Raw genomic sequence first — 20,609 nt, forward strand, 5'->3', positions numbered from 1 at the left:
GACCCAATTCTGACCTACTGTCCAGAAATCAGGAGCTCCCTGTCACAGTAGATTAATTAATGTTATTAGAGCTTCATACTGGATATTAATGATATTAGAACTTCATACTGGATATTAATGATATTAGAACTTCATACTGGATATTAATGTTATTAGAGCTTCATACTGGATATTAATGATATTAGAACTTCATACTGGATATTAATGATGTTAGAGCTTCATACTGGATATTAATGTTATTAGAGCTTCATACTGGATATTAATGATATTAGAGCTTCATACTGGATATTAATGTTATTAGAGCTTCATACTGGATATTAATGATATTAGAGCTTCATACTGGATATTAATGTTATTTGAGCTTCATACTGGATATTAATGTTATTAGAGATTCATACTGGATATTAATGATATTAGAACTTCATACTGGATATTAATGATGTTAGAGCTTCATACTGGATATTAATGTTATTAGAGATTCATACTGGATATTAATGATATTAGAACTTCATACTGGATATTAATGATATTAGAACTTTATACTGGATATTAATGTTATTAGAGCTTCATACTGGATATTAATGTTATTAGAGCTTCATACTGGATATTAATGATATTAGAACTTCATACTGGATATTAATGTTATTAGAGCTTCATACTGGATATTAATGTTATTAGAGCTTCATACTGGATATTAATGATATTAGAACTTCATACTGGATATTAATGTTATTAGAGATTCATACTGGATATTAATGTTATTAGAGATTCATACTGTATATCTATGTTATTTGAATGTCATACTGGATATTAATAGTATTATAACTTCATAACTTCACTTTAATGTTATTAGATATTTTTTATTAGGCATGTGTCAGTAGATGTACAAGCATATTAATAAATAAATAAAGATGTTTATCATTTCTTTCTTTCTTTTTTATCTTTGTATCTTTTATTTAAACATTTGCTCACATTACTTACATTTATTTAATTTGTGAGTTATTATAAACATGTTGTTGTATAGAAACTTAATGTTTATTAATGTTAATGTTAATGTGTATGGATTTCTCTGTTTGCATTAGGGAATGCTGATTGAGGGGCCTCCTGGATCTCCGGGTCCTGCTGTGAGTCATTGTTTTCAGGCCTTGGGCTGCTTTTACTGTTTATTCTGTGCCACTGTGGTTTTTATATTTCTGGCTTTGCTTTGACACTTTAGGGTCTTCCAGGACCACCAGGCCTTCAAGGTCCCCCAGGTCCAGCTGGAGATTCTGGTGATAGGGTGAGTGTCTATTTTTGTCACTGTTCAGTCACTGCTTTGGATGGAATTAGCCCTGACCCTACACAGTGTGTTAGATTCGTCTTGTAAGAGGTCATTGCTAGGTCACCGGGTCAAGAAACTGATACTTTTTGTATATGTGTAAGCTCCAGGCCAGCTGCCTAGATAGTTACAAAGCCCAGCAAACACACAGATCAACACAGTACTAGCAGACAGACAGACGCATTTCTTGCCATTATGAGGTTAAATGACAGCCTGGGGAAATAAACGCCGGTCGATAAAGACACAGTGCTAGTAAACTCTGTCCCTGTGTTTTGTTGATGAAAATCTCCCAGTCTCCTCTTGTCAAACTGGCTGTGGGGTTAACAGTGCAGGCTAATGTGTGTATAGTGACAAATAGGCCTTCCTTTGTTGAGGAACACTTCTGATGATGGATCATTTGGTCTGAGGCAGATGAAATTGCTCCTTGGTAACTTTACACCACAATGCTGTTGGTGCAACACTGCTGCAGGGTTGTTCAGTTCCTGTACTGAAATCGATCATCGCTGTAGATGCTGGGGGCTTTTGGAGTGTGGTGCTGGATCTCACAAACAAGCTCTGAATTTAGGGTCAGCACAGCATAACCCTAGGAGATATGCTTCACCTGTTGGTAATATAGATAGGGAAGGGGCTTTCTGTCATTCTCCATCATACACTGTCATTCTCCAATGAAGTCCATCATTCTCCATCAATCACCATCACTCTCCATCAATCACCATCACTCTCCATCACTCTCCATCACTCTCCATCATTCTCCATCAATCATTCTCCATCAATCACCATCACTCTCCATCAATCACCATCACTCTCCATCACTCTCCATCATTCTCCATCAATCATTCTCCATCAATCATCACCATTCTCATCAATCATGAAACACCATATGTTTTCATCAAACACCATCAATCATTCTTCTTCAAACATCATAATTCTCCATCAGTCACCATCAAACATCACTATTCTCCATCAGTGACTATCATTCTCCATCATCACCATTATTCCCCATAAACAAACATCACCATCATTCTCCATCAATCACCATAATTCTCCATCAATCACCATCATTATCCACCAAAAACCATCATTCTCCATTAAACACCATCATTCTCCACCAATCACCATCATTCTCCATTAAACACCATCATTCTCCACCAATCACCATCATTCTCCATCAATCACCATCATTCTCCACCAAAAACCATCATTCTCCATTAAACACCATCATTCTCCACCAATCACCATCATTCTCCATCAATCACCATCATTCTCCACCAAAAACCATCATTCTCCATTAAACACCATCATTCTCCACCAATCACCATCATTCTCCATCAATCACCATCATTCTCCACCAAAAACCATCATTCTCCATTAAACACCATCATTCCCCATCATTTTCCAAGAATCATCATCATTCTACTAAACACCATCACTGTACACCAAGCACCATTAGATACACACCTTTCTCCATCATTCTCCATCAGAGTCCATCGTTCTACCTCAAACACCATCACCATCCACCAAGCACCATTAAATACGCACTATTCCACCATCATTCTTCATAAAAAAACACCACCATTCTCCATCAATCACCATCATTCTCCATCAAACACCATAATTTTCCAATAATTAAAAACACCGGTCATCATTCTCCATTAAACACCACAATTCCTTACCAGACACCACCAGATGTGACCATTCTCCACCAAACACCCTCATACTCCACCAAACAACAGCATACTCCACCAAACACCCTCATACTCCTCCAAAACACCAGCATACTCCACCAAATACCCTCATACTCCACCAAACACCCTCATACTCCACCAAACACCAGCATACTCCACCAAACACCCTCATACTCCACCAAACACCAGCATACTCCACCAAACACCCTCATACTCCACCAAACACCCTCATACTCCACCAAACACCAGCATACTCCACCAAACACCAGCATTTTGCATGGCACAGGAATGGGGAGATCATTCTAGCAGACTATAACTCACACAGCTCCTGGGTTTGTTGATGTTTCGTGGAGAGCATTGGGTCGAACTGCTCTGGGTTAAGAAAGCTTTCAGTCTTCAAGGCTCCTCTGTGCTCTTAATCATGTGCCAGAAGTGCTTCTTTCCTGTGTTTATTTAACTTTCATGGATCAGCTACAAAAGAGCCAAGCTGGAACAATACGGCAGTTTGGGCTGGAGCAGCAGGCCACTGGGGGAGGTTAAGAGAAGCAGGGATGTGTGTAGATTGAGTGTATTGGAAAGCTATTTGGGAAGTAATGCACCCTCATGTCCTTAAATATGTGAGCCCACTGAGGGTGCGCTGAAAAAGGTCAATAAAATAAAGAGTCTATTGAATATTTAAATTTCTACATTATTATTAGTGCTAGTTTTAATTATTTTATATATATAAACTTTACTCATGATTATCTTTACAGTATACTTTACCCAATGATTTCTCTCTCACTCTTCCTCACTTTCCCCCTATCCCAGGGTCCCGCAGGACGTCCCGGTCTTCCTGGAGCAGATGGGTTGCCAGGTCCTCCTGGTACCATGCTGATGCTGCCTGTAAAAACCCTTGTTACTCATTTTTCTGTCTAGACTACTCTAACACTAAACTTGTGGATGCTACGCAACAATGTGTGATGACAAGTGTAAATCTTATATTAGAATAATTGTACAGGACATACTGTATATTGTATGAGAAATGCATGGTCAGAACATACTGAATATAATACACATCTAATACAGGATGTACTAACTTTTATGTCCAGAAAGTGCTGAATATTATATATGCAGTACAATCAGAAAGTGCTGAATATTATATATGCAGTACAATCAGAAAGGGTTGAATGTTATACATGCAGTAGACAATCGTAAAGTACTGAATATTATAAATCAATATTATAAGTACTGAATATTATGAATTCAGTAGACATTCAGAAAGTACTGAATATCATAAATGAATATGATAAGTACTGAATATTATGAATGCAGTGGACATTCAGAAAGTACTGAATATCATACATTAATATAATAAGTACTGAATATTATAAATGCAGTACGGTCAGAAAGTACTGAATATTATAAATGCAGTACAGTCAGAAAGTACTGAATATCATAAATTAATATAATAAGTACTGAATATTATAAATGCAGTACATTCAGAAAGTACTGAATATTATAAATTAATATTATAAGTACTGAATATTATGAATGCAGTGGACATTCAGAAAGTACTGATTATTATAAATGCAGTACGGTCAGAAAGTACTGAATATTATAAATGCAGTACAGTCAGAACGTACTGAATATCATAAATTAATATAATAAGTACTGAATATTATAAATGCAGTACATTCAGAAAGTACTGAATATTATAAATTAATATTATAAGTACTGAATATTATGAATGCAGTGGACATTCAGAAAGTACTGAATATTATAAATGCAGTACGGTCAGAAAGTACTGAATATTATAAATGCAGTACAGTCAGAAAGTACTGAATATCATAAATGAATATAATAAGTGCTGAATATTATAAATGCAGTACTGTCAGAAAGTACTGAATGTATCATCTTGCACAGAAGATGCAAGATATACTGAATATTACAACTGCAGTACACAGGATGTTCTGTTTTTTATACGGTCAAGAAATACTGAATACTAAATACATTAAATATTTAGGATAAACTAAAAACAATAAGCACTGGAAAATAAAGAATGTACTGAAGGATTATTGTCTGATCAGATTGTAGTACTGAATGTCAGTGTATGAAATATAGGATTCAGGAAGTACTGAATAATGTAGATGAAATATTCAGGATATACTGAATATTATACATGGTTACACAGTCAGTGAGTATTGGATATTACACATTTTATAATCAGGAGACGGTTTGAGAGCAGTGATGAAATGGTCTGTGTTGTGTGTTCTAGTTCCGGTTTGGAGGTGATGGAGAGAAAGGCCCGGTGGTTTCAGCCCAGGAGGCTCAGGCCCAGGCTATCCTGTCCCAGGCCAGGGTGAGTGCAGAAGGAATGGGGGCTAAATGACTCCAGGAGCGTGTTACAGCTACGTCAGAGGGGAGGAGGTGGATGCAGGAGTGTAAACTTTACAGCCTATAGCTGAGAAGTAGGGGGGCGTGTCAGGTTTAAGAGTAGGTTGATGGGTGGGGGTAGTTAATGAGGGGATTTGCCTCGGGAAGTGGGGTGGGGGGGGTTTAAAAGTTGAGGATTGTGCAGCAGGAATTCCTCTTACCTCTAACCTCCTGTTAGACAAGCTTGTTTTTAAAGCCAAGTGAATCATATTTGATTCATATTTGAGTTTTTAAGTTTCCTCTGCAACATCAGTGTCAGAATTATGTAATTAATGACCTTAAATAATCATTAAATCATATATAATGTCAATAACAGTAATAGATAATACATTACATTAATATATGTAAAAAATATGTGCATTTTAACCCTAGTGGTTTATCTGTGAACTGCATGCATCAGAAAAAGACATAAAGATTCTATCTATCTATCTATCTATCTATGTGTACGTATATATGTATATACATATATGTATATATATATATATATATATATATATATATATATATATATATATGTCTGTCTATCTATCTGTCTATCTATCTATCTATCTATCTATATATATATATATATATATGTCTATCTGTCTGTCTGTAAGTTTTCTGGGTAACAAAATGAGTCAAATCCCCTTTCTCCCGGAAACGTTCCAGACTGAACACACACTCTCTTACACACACCAACACCATCTGTCTGTAAACATCGTGGCACACTTTGTGAAATAGACCCCTGCTCTTGTTTTTTTTTTACTAAAATGAGAGTCGAGTAAAAATAGCAGTGAGGTTAACGACCCGCAGGTGGGACAGGCCAACAGGTGTGTCAGAAGCTTGCAGAGATGAGGGTCTGGCCTTGAGTCTCTCAGTAACATAGGGAGAGGCCTCATATGCCCCCACCTCCAATGCCCACACACACTGATAGTAGCAAAGGTCAATAACATTAACTGTACACACACATACACACACACACACTATCTTGGGGGATGTTGTTTATTTGTGTTTATGTTTATTTCGTGTGTTTGGGAGAGTTTTATACAGAGTGTATTCCTGTTTGGTTATTGAATTATTCATTCACACACACATATATATTTATATCTTTTATTTTTTTCCTCCACAGCTTGCTATGAGAGGTCCCCCAGGTCCGATGGGCTTAACTGGACGGTCCGGCCCGGTGGTGAGTGTCCTGCTTATGTTGCCCATAAAAATATCATTATCTGTAACACCATAGATTCAAATACTACACCGTAATAAGTAAATAAATCACATAGAAAATCTACAAAAAGTTGCATAAGACGTATTACGTATTGCATATTAATATTTTTATATTATTATTATTGTAAATATTTGGAGCAACCCACTCTACCTTCTCTATACTATACTACATACTACATCAAGCCCAGTATATATATATATATATATATTGGGCACCCATTGCTGACGCAGATGTGCAAATGCACGCTAACACACAGACAGCTTGTCTCGTGCCCATAGAGAGAAGTACTGCCAATAGAATAGGACTCTCTGCAGAGTCAGATGAGCATGAGCCTATTGGCACCATGCTGCCTAATAATGCCAGGCGTGGGCATTAGTAGAGGGGTATAAAGCCCCCCAGCACTGAGTTCTGGAGCAGTGGAAGAACTGTGTTGTCTGGAATGATGGGGATTTTTTTCCTTAAGGCCTAGATTTAGGAGCATCACTCCAGTTTCACTGTGTGCAACACAATACCAATGCAGTGTTAAATCTCTGAATCGCAAACCTCAGCCTCTCTGCAGCCAGGGACTGTTGATCCTCAGCCATTCTGAACAGAAACACTTTTCAGGTACGGTTACTAATGACCCTTCCTCTCCCTGTGGACGTTTTCCACAAGAACTGCTGAGCAATAGAGGCCTGACAAAGCAACATGAGAAACTGACCGTGGGTCAGAACCCCTGTGTTTTCTCATCCCGACACACGATCCCCCGCTTAACTGCAGCCAAAGCCACTTCAAGCCTAAACTGTGGAGGATTATCTCGCTCTTCTCTGGCCTTTCAGAGAAACGGGCACTCTCTGTTGAGAACATAGAACCGAAACACAGTCATTCATGTTGGTGCAGTTAGTAACTCAGCTGTGAATTAGCATTTTAGAGATACGTTCCATGTCCAAAAGTTTGTGGACACCTCTTCTAAGGAATGCATTCAGCTACTATTTGCACTATGCTGCCTAATAATGCCAGGCGTGGGCTATAGAGGGGTGTAAAGCCCCCCAGCATTGAGGAGCTGTGGAGCAGTGGAAGAACTGTGTTCTCTGGAATGATGGATGGTGGAGCTCCATCCAGTCCTTTTGATTGTAATGAGTTTAGGAGTTGGGGGTGATGAGGTGGGGTGGTGATCATCACCCGACATCCTGACCTCACTAATGCTCTCGTCACTAAGTGCAAAATGAAATAATGAAAATAATGAATATTGAAAACTCCTCCTGTACTGAATGAATGATCAGGTGTCCCAATACTTTTGTCCATATGGTGTAGCTAGCAAAACTGTGGGGAGAATGAGAAAACACTGCGGATGAGTAGCTTAGCCACTAAACTTAGCACTTCCTATGGTGCTATAGGGCCGCTCTACTCAATTCGAACCCCTCGATTGCCGTGATTTCCACTAAAACGCTGCAGACTGTTACAGCACTTCACCCATGCCTTTAGCCAGCTAAACATAGCACAGTTAAAACACCGCTATTCAAATGAGAGAAACTGCAGACAGACAGACAGACTGACAGACTATCACTGCTGTCTGCTTCTTCTATTTTATAGCTCTTAATTTCATGTGCAGGTTCTCGTCCTCAGCTATTTCCGTTTGTAGGCTCATACTCCGGTCACACAGACATGCTATAGAGTGGTCACAGTTAGCATGACTGGGCCTTTACTTAGATAAACACAGCAAAGCTAAAACACAGCTATTTCATGGAGACTAACCGCAGACGGCCCAGACTATCATTGCCGTCTTCTTCATCTTACAGCTCTTAATTTCATGGTGCAGGTTGGTTGCTATCTCTTCACCGGCTAATTAAGTTATTAAGCTCATACTTCAGTGGCTGCAGGGACTATCAAACAGAGATGCTAGAGGGCGTACCGCAGCACCGGGCCGCCTGTAAACGGCTCATTTTTGGGCTCACTTTTGCTACACATGCCGATTAGTAAATGAGCTACATCAGGGTTTCTTGACTTGGGTAATTGGACATTACCGTTGTCAGTCATTCTGCATGTATGGGACACTCTGGATTGGTGGGTTTCTTCAACCTGGAGGTTCCCAACTTACAGAACCAACCAGCAAGGGACACTTGTCTGACCTGTCTACCTACCCACCAACTACCTATCTATTTCTAATAGATCTAATAAACCCCACATATGTCCTCAGAACTCAGAAATCTAATATTAGTAGAAGCAAGTCTAGAGCCTGGTTTAAGACTGCCACCTGCTGTTCGGTTGAGTGTAGTGTAGGACCCCCATTCCAAAGCATCTAGCGTCTATTTTGACTGATGTCTTCTTTCTCACCCCTCTCCATCCTTTCTCCTTCTAATCAGGGTCTTCCTGGTCCTCCCGGTCTGAAAGGTGAAGGTGGAGACCCAGGTCCTCAGGTAAGACACATGTCATAAGGACATGCAAGTACATGCATCTGTCTCACTGGTGTGGCGTCCTGTCTTCATGAGCCATGTCCTGTCCTCTGCAGGGTCCAAGAGGTGTCCAAGGCCCATCTGGACCTATGGGGCAACCTGGGAAGAGGGTGAGTGAGTTACTCTGTAGGAGATTGACTGAGCTCGTTACTGGGCTTTACCTCTGGAGTTTGGCTGATTTAGGGTTCAAAAGTTTGGAATTAGTGTTTTTAAAAAATGTATGTAAAGAGCTGCTGTGATTTATCTTTGTCCTCTGTACCTTCACATGTTCTCAGTAATCAGGGACACTAGAACACTTTCTGTTCTTTAGTTTGTTTTATTTCCTATTAACTCAATTGCTTATTGTTATTTATTTATTTATTTATTTATTTATTTTTTATATTTTAACATGTGTACTTAGTTTGCAATATATTGTGTATATATAAGTGCTGATATAAAGAACCACAGCAGTTACAGCAACAATAACAAGAGATTCTTTTTTTTGACATACTGAAGACAACATTTAAAATATAAATTAAATAAATTAAAGATAAATCAAAGATAAGATAAAATATATTTTTATGTGTAATATATTGTGGTATTTAAAATAACGGTTACATTGTTAATATAACAAGTGAAACCATACAGCCGTGCGCTGTAGCTATCAAGCTAAAACCTGGTATCTCCCCAAAAAATAGCCACATTACAGAAGAAGGAAAGCACCTTTTTAACTTTCAGTGGAAGTCAGTGTGATAAGATGTGATTCCAAGTCATTTCTATTGGTCCATTCATGATGAAAGTTGCATACAATGTAGATTTCTGATACAAATTTGATACAAAAAGATTCACATTATGGAGAAAATGGGAAATAAAAAATATATATGTTATACCATATATATAAATATCATTTTTTTAAAATATATATACAAATTTTATACAGAATTTGCAGACTATGAATGGCATAAAGTCCCAACAGCAATGTAAAAGACTAGTGGAGAGCTGGCTGAGACATGAGAGCTGTGATTGGCCGTCGAGGTTATTATTATTTCACCACAGTGATTCTGAATGCTCTCAGAGTTCAGATATTAGTACTGTGTTTAAATCTGAATAATAACTGCTTTACATTATAATTCTTATCATCATTTCACTGCATTATTTGAGCAGCTGTTTTGAGCAATTGTCATTTCTGCTAATAAATAAATACTCTAAATAATATATATATGTTTTAATGTAGGGGACATTTTGTCCATGGTTTATGAAATACAATGCAAATATTAATTTCCCTAAACACACTGTCTATAACTAGTAAAACCAGCGAAACTGAGCATGTAGGGTGGTCTCTTATCTTTTTTTCGAAGCTGTATATAGCCACAGTTCCCATCAGTGTTTAGTCACGGCTTGAGCTTTACAGTGATTTCATTCGGGCCTAGTGCAGATAGACCGTAGAACATCTGAGGTCGTATTAGTGGTGGTCAGAAGAAGTGACTGGGATGACAGTGATTGTGATTCTTACTTATGTGTGTGAAAGGGTCGTGTTGGAGCTGATGGAGCGCGGGGCATGCCTGGAGAAGCAGGATCTAAGGTAAGATTTGCAGAATCTTACAGAAAATAATAATAATAATAATAATAATAATAATAATAATAATAATATTAATAAAATTATATACTTATGTAGAAATTTGCTAATTAATTAGTTAATTATTACTTATTTTATAATATTGTAAGTGTTATCAGTATATTTTAGGATCAGTAGTACCAGTATGTAAAGTATATTTTAGAGCATTTCTATTGGTCCATTTGTCAAGAAAGGCTTACGTCATGTAGCAGTGGGTGTTTCCAAATGCTGTAAAACTGAGAGAGGCTTTTGGAATCAGGTGTTTCTGACCTCTATCTGTGTGTGTGTGTGTGTTTCTGTGTGTGTGTGCAGGGTGATAGAGGATTTGACGGCCTGCCCGGTCTCCCAGGAGAGAAAGGCCACAGGGTGAGTCCAGCTTCTTTTCTGCTTAATTAAACTGCAGGGAAGCAGGTCAGAGCAGCAGGAGCTCGGCAGAGTGTCTGTAAGGTCAGCAGGCAGCCTTCTTTCATCTGAGAGCTCGCTGATGCCTTCACAAAATAATCTAGCAGGCCTGGGAGATGTTGGGAGTCCATCATCAAGGTCACATGTTCACTGTAGGGACAAAAAGGGAGCTCAGCACTCGGCCCTGACCCCGCTCTGTAACTTTACGTGGTCTGACAGACACTCGGTGGCTGAGCTGCTCTCTGTGAGCTGTTCCTCCTAAACTCTTCCACTGTTCAATAATATCACCACTCACAGCTGATGGAGGAAGATCTAGGAGGGAAGGTCTAAATTTCACCAGCTGACTTGTTGTTGTTGGTGCAGCGGTGTCTCCTATTACATACAGAACCACGCTGGAGTTCAGTGAGAAAGGCGACTGCAAGGGGCTGAGTTTTAAACAGCTGTGGGAATGGGACTCAGACACCTGAATCCAGTGATTAAGGGAGATATTATGGTTTATTTGGGGGAACTGCTGGTAATTTGTGACCCCCTCAGTAAACCAATGTATCACTGCCACACAAAAACCTTGTATCTCCAAGACACAGACAGCAGAACTTTCAATGGAAGTCATTTCGGAGCATTTCTATTAGTCTATTCATCATGAAATTTCAACACCATGTAAAAAAAAAAGACTAAATTGACAATTGATTCTCAGTTATGTCAAAAAGTGAAAAATGCAGTAATGGAGATACAAGATTTTTGAAGATTTGAGTGACAGCAAAGATATGTACCTATATCCGCCTATTCAGCCTTCCACAGTTTAGCCTCGCCCACTTATATTGTTGAAGTTATTACCAGTGTTTCAGCTCAAAATGCTTTTTAGATGAGGCAGAGCTCATTTACATTTACAAGTTTGAGAGATATAGTTAGAAAACCTGCCTCTTTTCTGTAAAGGAATAAATACAGGTTGGAAAAAGGTTGTTTAAAAAGTGGATTTAGGCTGTGCTTTGCAGTCGGAGGGGGAAATAAAGCCTATGGGCTCTGTAGTTTGAGTAATTGCTCTTTATTTGCACTAATAACACGACCGTACTACAGTACAGCTGACTACCTGTGGTGTATTCGCAGGTCTGTAGATGTAGTTGTGCAGTGAAAGACGGGTCGTAAACATACAGTAAAGCATTTCCCAGCAGAATCCAAGTACAATAGTGCTTTGTGGGCAGGGTAAATAACAGAATTAGGCAGAAGGAGGGTTTTATGTTCTAGATTAGTGGGAAAACAAGATCGGCTGTAGAAACTTTGCTCAGGTCTCTTTTTTAATGAAGCAATTAGAGCGATAGTCTGTCTGAATGTGGGTAAGCGGCTTTACATCAGCGCTGTTCGGTTGGACGGTTCGTTCGAGGTATTGGGGCTGTACAGTGTGTCTGTGTGTGCGCTGTACACCAACATCTAAAGATACGTGGAGGGGACAAAGTAATGGAAACACCGCCAAAATGTGGGTCACTGTAGAACCACTGATGACCAGATATGAATTTGAATAACACTGACCAGTGGGGTTAATGGTAGTGACACCAGTGAGTGGCACCTCACTGGTGTTCAGTTAAAGACTGTAGGCCATGTGTCGATACACTGTTTGTGTTAGCCACTCTCTAGACCAGGGGTGGACAACGGAGTCCTGCACAGTTGGACGCTGATTTCCCTGCACCTGAACAGACCTGGTAAGTTGAATCAGGTCTGCTTGAGCAGGAAAACCACAGATCTGCGCAGGAATTCGGCCCCTTCAGGACCGGCATTGCCCACCCTTCCTCCAGACCTTCATCAGTGGTCAGTTTCTGACCCCAGAGCTGCTCTTGACTCTGTATTACTTGGGTAGTGGACCTACTTTTAATCAAGCAGTGACACTAAGGTGTTTAAAAAGCCCAGCACCACACACTACCATGCCAGTGACACTGCTGAGCTGGGAATGGACCACTACCCCAATAACATCTGGTCCCCACTGGTCCCTTTCCACTGTTAACGAGGTGGAGGATCTACAGTCTGTAAGTGTACACCTACAAAGTGCACCTTCATAACAGGTGTTTATGATAAAATGGCAAAGGATGAGTATTTCATGAGGTGTTTCCGTTATTCTGTCCACCTCCTGTGAAAGCCCTCCTGTTTTTTTTTAGCATCTCACCATCTTATTCTGTTCTCCAGGGAGAGATGGGACCTCCAGGACCCCATGGTGCCCCTGGTGAGGATGGACAGAGAGTAAGTATTTTTTTCTGGTGTGAATGTTTACATACTACAGTTTGTCCATGTTTCAGCTGAACATTGAACCAGATCTAAAAACACTGTCTTCTCTTCCCAACAGGGCGAGGATGGAGAGATCGGACCAAGGGGATTGGCTGGAGAGAGTGTGAGTGTGCCCACCACTGTCGGGTGCTTTGGCTGAAACCGTTTAAAAATGTTGTGCATCAGAACAGATTCCTCTAGAGGGCAGTGCTGCAGTGTTGTATCATTGGTTCACTGAATTGCCTTTTAAGATGCTTTTCAAATAGAAGCGTAAATCTCTGATCTCATAACGATTCAGTTATGGTTCTTTAGAAACACTTCAGTACATCATCAGATTATCATTTAATTCAATTTGCTTTGATTCAGTTATTTTAGGATGGATTAGTGTTAAAAAATATACTGAATCATCATTTGATTCAATTAATTTTGATTCAGTTATTTTGGGATGGATTGGTGTTAGAAATATACTGAATCATCATTTGATTCAATTAATTTTGATTCAGTTATTTTGGGATGGATTGGTGTTAGAAATATACTGATTCATCATTTGATTCAATTAGTTTTGATTCAGTTATTTTGGGATGGATTAGTGTTAGAAATATACTGATTCGTCATTTGATTCAATTAATTTTGATTCAGTTACTTTGGGATGGATTAGTGTTAGAAATATACTGATTCGTCATTTGATTCAATTAGTTTTGATTCGGTTACTTTGGGATGGATTAGTGTTAGAAATATACTGATTCATCATTTGATTCAATTCATTTTGATTCAGTTACTTTGGGATGGATTAGTGTTAGAAATACACTGATTCGTCATTTGATTCAATTAGTTTTGATTCGGTTACTTTGGGATGGATTAGTGTTAGAAATATACTGATTCGTCATTTGATTCAATTAGTTTTGATTCAGTTACTTTGGGGAGGATTTGTTCTGAACTATTATTTGATTTAATTTGCTTTTATGTATATATTTTAATCAAGCATTTGATGATCTTCGTTCTGATGCGGTTATTTTGGGATGGATTCATTTTAGAAACATACTGAATCATTATAAGATTTGATTCATTTCCATTCAGTTATTTTAGCACAGATTCGACTCAATTGTCAATTGATTTGATTCACTTTGATTTAGCCATATCAAAAGTGTGATATCAAAACTAATCAGAACCTTTCCTTCTTTTCCAGGGCCCAAGAGGCTTGCTTGGTCCGAGAGGCCCCCCAGGACCTCCTGGACAGCCTGTGAGTGTCTGCCATGCTTTTATATTCTTTGAATCTTGTTTCTTTTTGATAATTCAATGCTAATTTTCAAATGGTCAATGTCTACAGGGTGTGGCTGGTGTGGATGGTCCTCAAGGCTCTAAAGGGAACATGGTAAGAGCTTCAACCCATCTAAGTCTCCCTCTGTCTTCTGGATGGTCTGGTTTGGAGGGGCTAAGTTAGTTGATGCACATACTGCATTGACCTGTTTGGCTAGCACAAACCTGTGGTAGGCAATAGCTGAAGCTCCTGGCCATTGAGACCAAAGGTCAGCAGTGTTTCTCCACTCTGCGACAGTGGAGAAATCCATTGCCATGGATGGTTCTTGTAACCCTTATGTGACCTTGCATAGGCTAACAACACTGAAACACAGCAGCTGGAAGCTAGTGCTATTTTCCCAGCCCACTTTGATGCCCCGTCTGTTTACTTTAGTCCGCTTGCTAACCAAACAGAACCCATCAGCAGTTGTTCTGAAAGTTCCCGTTGAAGTGCTAATGAAGTTCGGTCGTTTCACCTTTAGCTCAGGAATCTTAGCAATGCTGTGGGTGCGACTTAGCCGTCATGAAAGGAGACCTTGTTTGCAGATAAAGTCTCACGGATTAAAAACTGTCAAATCTTGTGACAGAACACAGAGTGAGCTCGTCTGAATATTAGGAATATGGCAAGACTGTCACAACAACAGAAGACTGTGCAAACATCTCAAGCTGATAGCGTTTTTGTGTGCCACCTGACTGATGTGCTCTGTGCTATAATGCTGTTGTCTTCTGTAAACATGGACTGTCCAAACATTAGCTAGCCTTTTTGATTAGTGGTCTGTCTGCACGCTCTTATATTAGAAACTGACTTAGTGTTTAACTTAACCCCAAACACATCAGCCAGTAAATGCTAACAATATGAAAAAAAAAAAAAAAAAAAATATATATATATATATATATACAGTATTTTTATACATTTCAAAAACATTCTATTCCATAAAACCACATTTCACACCAAAACCAATGTATTTCATAATATATTCTCTATATACCAAATATATTGTAAAGTACATTTATTTAAAAATGTATGGAGAAATATTAAATAAATATAAACACAGATATAGCATATATACATATAGCATATCTTAACGTTAGGTATTATCACATATATACATTTTTTAAATAAAATAATTGAATGAAAATATTTAATTTAGCCAATTTCATATACGCCACAAATGTTCTCTAACATTCATGTTTTTGTCATTTTCTTGCAATAAAATATATTTGATAAATATCAAATATATATACATTATATACATATATACGTTTTTAAATAAAATAATTTAATGAAAATATTCAATTTAGCAAATTTCATATATGCCACAAATGTCCTCTAACATACATGTTTTTGTAATTTTCTTGCATTGAAATATATTTAAAGAATATATTTACAATATATACAGTTTTTCCATGTTAGTCCTGAGCTTTTAACAGTGTTTTCTTTACTATTAGTAATGTTGCCATGTCTTTGCTGAAAAAATTCTTCAAACCTGAAGCTAATAGATCATGTCTGTGAAAATAAAATAGTGTGTTCTTTTGCTATTATAACACTGTTATTATACAGTAGTTTTCATTTTTAGACCAAAATTACAAAACTGCATAGCATAAAAGAAGACAAAGAATAAATCTACACTCATAAACAGTAAGCTGTAAACAGAGAAGGTGAATTAGGTGTAGTTTTCAGCTCAAATGTACTACAAAATACAAATATTCACTAAACAATTAATAAAACAACATTAGTTATGATAATAAAGTTATATTTTATAATGATAATATAAAATAATGATAATATAAAGATAACTTTAATGATATAGTTAAGTTATCTTTGTAAATAAAGATAATTAAGCACATAATAATAATAAGTCCAACACGTTACAAACAATGTGATTAATGGCAGATCAATGAAAGTCTAAGAATAAGCTAATAATGTCTGTTTTCTGTCCAGGGTCCTCAAGGAGAACCAGGCCCACCTGGCCAGCAGGGCATTCCGGGTACACAGGTAAGAGTGACCAACTAAATTAAAATATCTGGAAGAACTACAGGGATAGTTGATCCGTCAGATTTGACTGTTAAGATCAAACCAGCTCATATCCATTATTTATTTATTTTATTTTTTTATTTATTTAGCGTTTTGGCCTATTTTTTAGCAATTGTCTTAAATTGAATGGACAAATTGCAGCCTTTCAGTAGAGGACAACCTAATATCTAATCTAATGTGTCCTGATTAGACATTATAATTTGAATATTAGCGCACTGTTTTGGTCATTAACTTTTATATTGGAAATAATTCCACTGATTTTAGCCTAATTTAGCTGTCTGTTGTCTTTGATTGAATAGAAATTGAACACAGCCCTTCTGTGGTGATTTGTGCTAATGGCCGTAAAGCCGCCTGGTCATTCCGTCATTTAATTTGTTCCGAGTTTGTTTGTTCTGAGATTTGATGTATTATTGTCTAGTATCAATAATTTGCGCATTAGGGCTGTAATTGGCCGCCAGTTTTTGGATCAGTGGCCCTCCGCCTGTCCCTCGGTCAGGCACGCACACCGGCCGTGAACTGGTTTTAAATATTTGTGCCGGTGTGGGAAAAAATGGAAGAGTCTGAAAGAATCTCATTCATACAGTCATTCCAGCAACAACCACAAGTCAACACTGGGGTCGGATTACTGCAACACACACTCACACACACACACACACATAAGTCAGTGTTGCTATATTTGTGAGGACTTCCATCAACCTCTGTATTTCTGTACCCAAGTAATGCTACACCCACATCCAACCTTAACCCCCATACCCCCCGAGAAACCTTTGCACCCATGGTGGAAACCAGGTGTCCTTACCTCGGGTTGTCTTGTTTTCCCAACTTCATGAGGACATTCTGTCCCCACAAAATACCAAAAACAAGCGCATGCTTTAAATTTGGACTAGACGTGAGCACATTCTCGAGGACACACAGTAAGCATACTGTATAAGCCTTGACACACATTCCATTACATTCACTCACACCTACTTTAACAGACACATACAAACAAACACACACACACACACACACACACACACACACACACACATATGTTGGTGTTGCTGTAGTTGTGAGGACTTCCATTGACCTCTGTATTACTGCACCTACACCCTTACACACCTACAACCGTAACCTCCATAACTGAAGACGAACCTTTGCATCCGTGTTGGAAACTGTGTCCTCACCTCTGCAGGGTAGTCTTGTTTTCCTAACATTATGAGGACACTTGGTCCCCACAAGTGCTGAAAACAAGCATACACTCACCTTAAATTTTGTATTTTGCACATGTGTAAGCCTTAACACCAATTTATTCACATTCACTCACACACACTATATATGATGACCTGTAAATACACTCAATAATTCACATATTCTCTGCACACACACACACACACACACACACACACACACACATATTTACTTAACAGGAACACAATAAGGGCATTATTAGCCCTCAGTAACAGCCCTTGCTGGCACCCTACACCCCCCCCCCCAATACACACACACACACACACACATACACACACACTCACACACACTAAGGCTGTTTCCCCTCTCTTCTGTCCTGCAGGGGCTGCCTGGACCTCAAGGACCCATCGGACCACCAGGCGAGAAAGTACGTTCTCTCATTCCTCTCTCTCTCTGCTCTTTCACCATCCATCTGTCCTGCAGCCCTGCTGCCCAGGAGCGAGGCTCGCATACACACATAATGGCAGGGTCACTCTTCACTCCTGTGTTGGGTTGATGTTGTTCTGCAGCTCTGTTTAACTGTAATTAATTAATTACATAATTAGATTCTCTGTAAATTCAGTATCGACAGATTCAGGACATGTTTCTGTTAGTTTCAGTGTCAGAAATTTGTACCAGATGTGGGACAATTGAACAACATGGGTTTTAAATGATCTATACAGTAATTGGGGGAGGAGCTGAACTGCTGACTGTATATATGATATATATGATCTATACAGTCATTGGGGGAGGAGCTGAACTGTTGACTGTATAGTTGATATATAATGTATACAGTAATTGGGGGAGGAGCTGAACTGTTGACTGTATAGTTGATATATAATGTATACAGTAATTGGGGGAGGAGCTGAACTGTTGACTGTATAGTTGATATATAATGTATACAGTAATTGGGGGAGGAGCTGAACTGTTGACTGTATAGTTGATATATAATGTATACAGTAATTGGGGGAGGGGCTTAACTGTTGACTGTATAGTTGATATATAATGTATACAGTAATTGGGGGAGGAGCTGAACTGTTGACTGTATAGTTGATATATAATGTATACAGTAATTGGGGGAGGAGCTGAACTGTTGACTGTATATTTAATATATATGATCTATGAGGTCATTTGGGGAGGAGCTTATGCGCTGACTATATATAGGAAATATGTGGTCTATACAGTCATTGGGGGAGGAGCTGAACCAATGGGTCAAAATCAGTACAATTACATGTGATCGATCACTTTCCTACTTAATTAATAGTTCAGGAGATTTTGAATAATTTTTTTGATAATTTGAATAATTTGTCAGACGAAATAAAATTGCATAACCAACATGTAATAACTATAACTTTCAACTTTCAGTGAATGTCTGTGTTGTAATCTCTCTCTCTCTCTCTCACACACACAGGGCCCTCAGGGTAGATCTGGGTTGCCTGGGTTACCTGGTTCTGATGGACCTCCTGTAAGTGGCGCTACAACCACACCACACACGCTGACCACCTGTAACCCACATTATCAGTAAATAATCAGTAAGATAAGAGTCAAGACCACCCATCTACACATAGTGCATTGACGTAGCGGTTCTCCAAGGCCAGTAGTCCAGTAGTCTTATTGGACCTCACAGTATAAGAGGCCACGGCACTCCCCTCACATACCCGCTTATAAATAATGCCAGAAAAAAGCTTTCGACCAATAGAAATGCTCCAAAGTGACGTGGAATAAAACGTCGACATTGATTTCTATTGAAAGATGGAATTATTTATAATTATTAGATATTTTTTAGAGATACACTGCTTGTCCAAATGTTTGTGGACACCTCTTCTAATGAATTCACTCAACTACTAAGTTGCACCTATTGTACTGTACATATACACAGCTTGTCTAGTCCCAGTAGAGACGCACTGCCAATAGAATAGGGACAGGGACAGATTTGCAATGGCACCATGCTGCCTAATAATGCCATTCGTGGGCTAGAGGGGTATAAAGCCCCCAGTATTGAGCTATGTGCTCTGGAATGATGGTTGGTTCTCTATCCAGTACTTTTGAATGGGGAGTGCGGAAAGTGAGGTCCTGACCTCACTAACACTCTTGTCCCTGAATGCAATCAAATCCTCACAGCAATGCAGTGAAATTCCAAAATCTAGTAGAAAGCCTTCTTCTCTGGACAGTAGAGGATCAGCTCTTTTTTTAATAGCATTTTGATTTTGAACGAAACAATGAAAGAGCAGGTGTCCAAATACTTTTTTTTTTTGTTCATTTGATGTATGTAGCTTTTGGGTGACCCTAAAAGTGTTACAAGTGTACAGTCTAGAGAACTCTCACATTAAATAAAAAGCAAGCTGGAAGATCTTCAGATGTATTTCTATCTCCATCAATAATGCAGCAGAACTCCGTTTGTCGTTTTTAACTAAACCCAGGGAGTATAATGCCTGCAGATGGTAAACATCCACTTTTAATGAACCGATTTCTCCAGTTTCATCACTTCTCTGAGGCGTCCGCCTGCTGCGAAATAGCCACAGAGTTCTAAAACTACTGACAAATTAGTTGAAATTTGTGGTGTTTACATTTTACAAAGGATTATTCGGATGTGTTTATTCCTCACACTGGGCCCTGCCTCTCGATCAGGCCTCATTTTAAAGCACTTTACTGCTCTTTTAATGGGCCGATCGTGTGCAGCTGAAAGCTCTAAGCATGTGAAGCGATGTTGAAGCCTGGAGTGAGTGTCCACCACATTTCCAAGAGTCATTTGTGGCCTCTGAAGGGTTTCAG

At 38.7% G+C, this 20,609-nt stretch overlaps 1 protein-coding gene across 1 annotated transcript in view; it reads left to right on the plus strand.

Annotated features, from left to right (window-relative positions):
* Nucleotides 1-20,609, plus strand: part of col11a1a (collagen, type XI, alpha 1a) — a 148,503-nt gene that overhangs the window by 50,653 nt on the left and 77,241 nt on the right. Inside the window, exons 10-25 of the mRNA XM_072679262.1 lie at nucleotides 1,083-1,124; nucleotides 1,217-1,279; nucleotides 3,811-3,885; nucleotides 5,258-5,341; nucleotides 6,524-6,580; nucleotides 8,962-9,015; nucleotides 9,108-9,161; nucleotides 10,559-10,612; nucleotides 10,958-11,011; nucleotides 13,220-13,273; nucleotides 13,377-13,421; nucleotides 14,484-14,537; nucleotides 14,625-14,669; nucleotides 16,536-16,589; nucleotides 18,181-18,225; nucleotides 19,249-19,302. Coding sequence (XP_072535363.1) covers nucleotides 1,083-1,124; nucleotides 1,217-1,279; nucleotides 3,811-3,885; nucleotides 5,258-5,341; nucleotides 6,524-6,580; nucleotides 8,962-9,015; nucleotides 9,108-9,161; nucleotides 10,559-10,612; nucleotides 10,958-11,011; nucleotides 13,220-13,273; nucleotides 13,377-13,421; nucleotides 14,484-14,537; nucleotides 14,625-14,669; nucleotides 16,536-16,589; nucleotides 18,181-18,225; nucleotides 19,249-19,302 — 888 coding nt within the window. The remainder of the gene's footprint in view (nucleotides 1-1,082; nucleotides 1,125-1,216; nucleotides 1,280-3,810; nucleotides 3,886-5,257; nucleotides 5,342-6,523; nucleotides 6,581-8,961; nucleotides 9,016-9,107; nucleotides 9,162-10,558; nucleotides 10,613-10,957; nucleotides 11,012-13,219; nucleotides 13,274-13,376; nucleotides 13,422-14,483; nucleotides 14,538-14,624; nucleotides 14,670-16,535; nucleotides 16,590-18,180; nucleotides 18,226-19,248; nucleotides 19,303-20,609) is intronic.

The sequence above is a fragment of the Salminus brasiliensis genome, chromosome 5 (genome assembly GCF_030463535.1).
Source record: "Salminus brasiliensis chromosome 5, fSalBra1.hap2, whole genome shotgun sequence".
Taxonomy (NCBI): domain Eukaryota; kingdom Metazoa; phylum Chordata; class Actinopteri; order Characiformes; family Bryconidae; genus Salminus; species Salminus brasiliensis.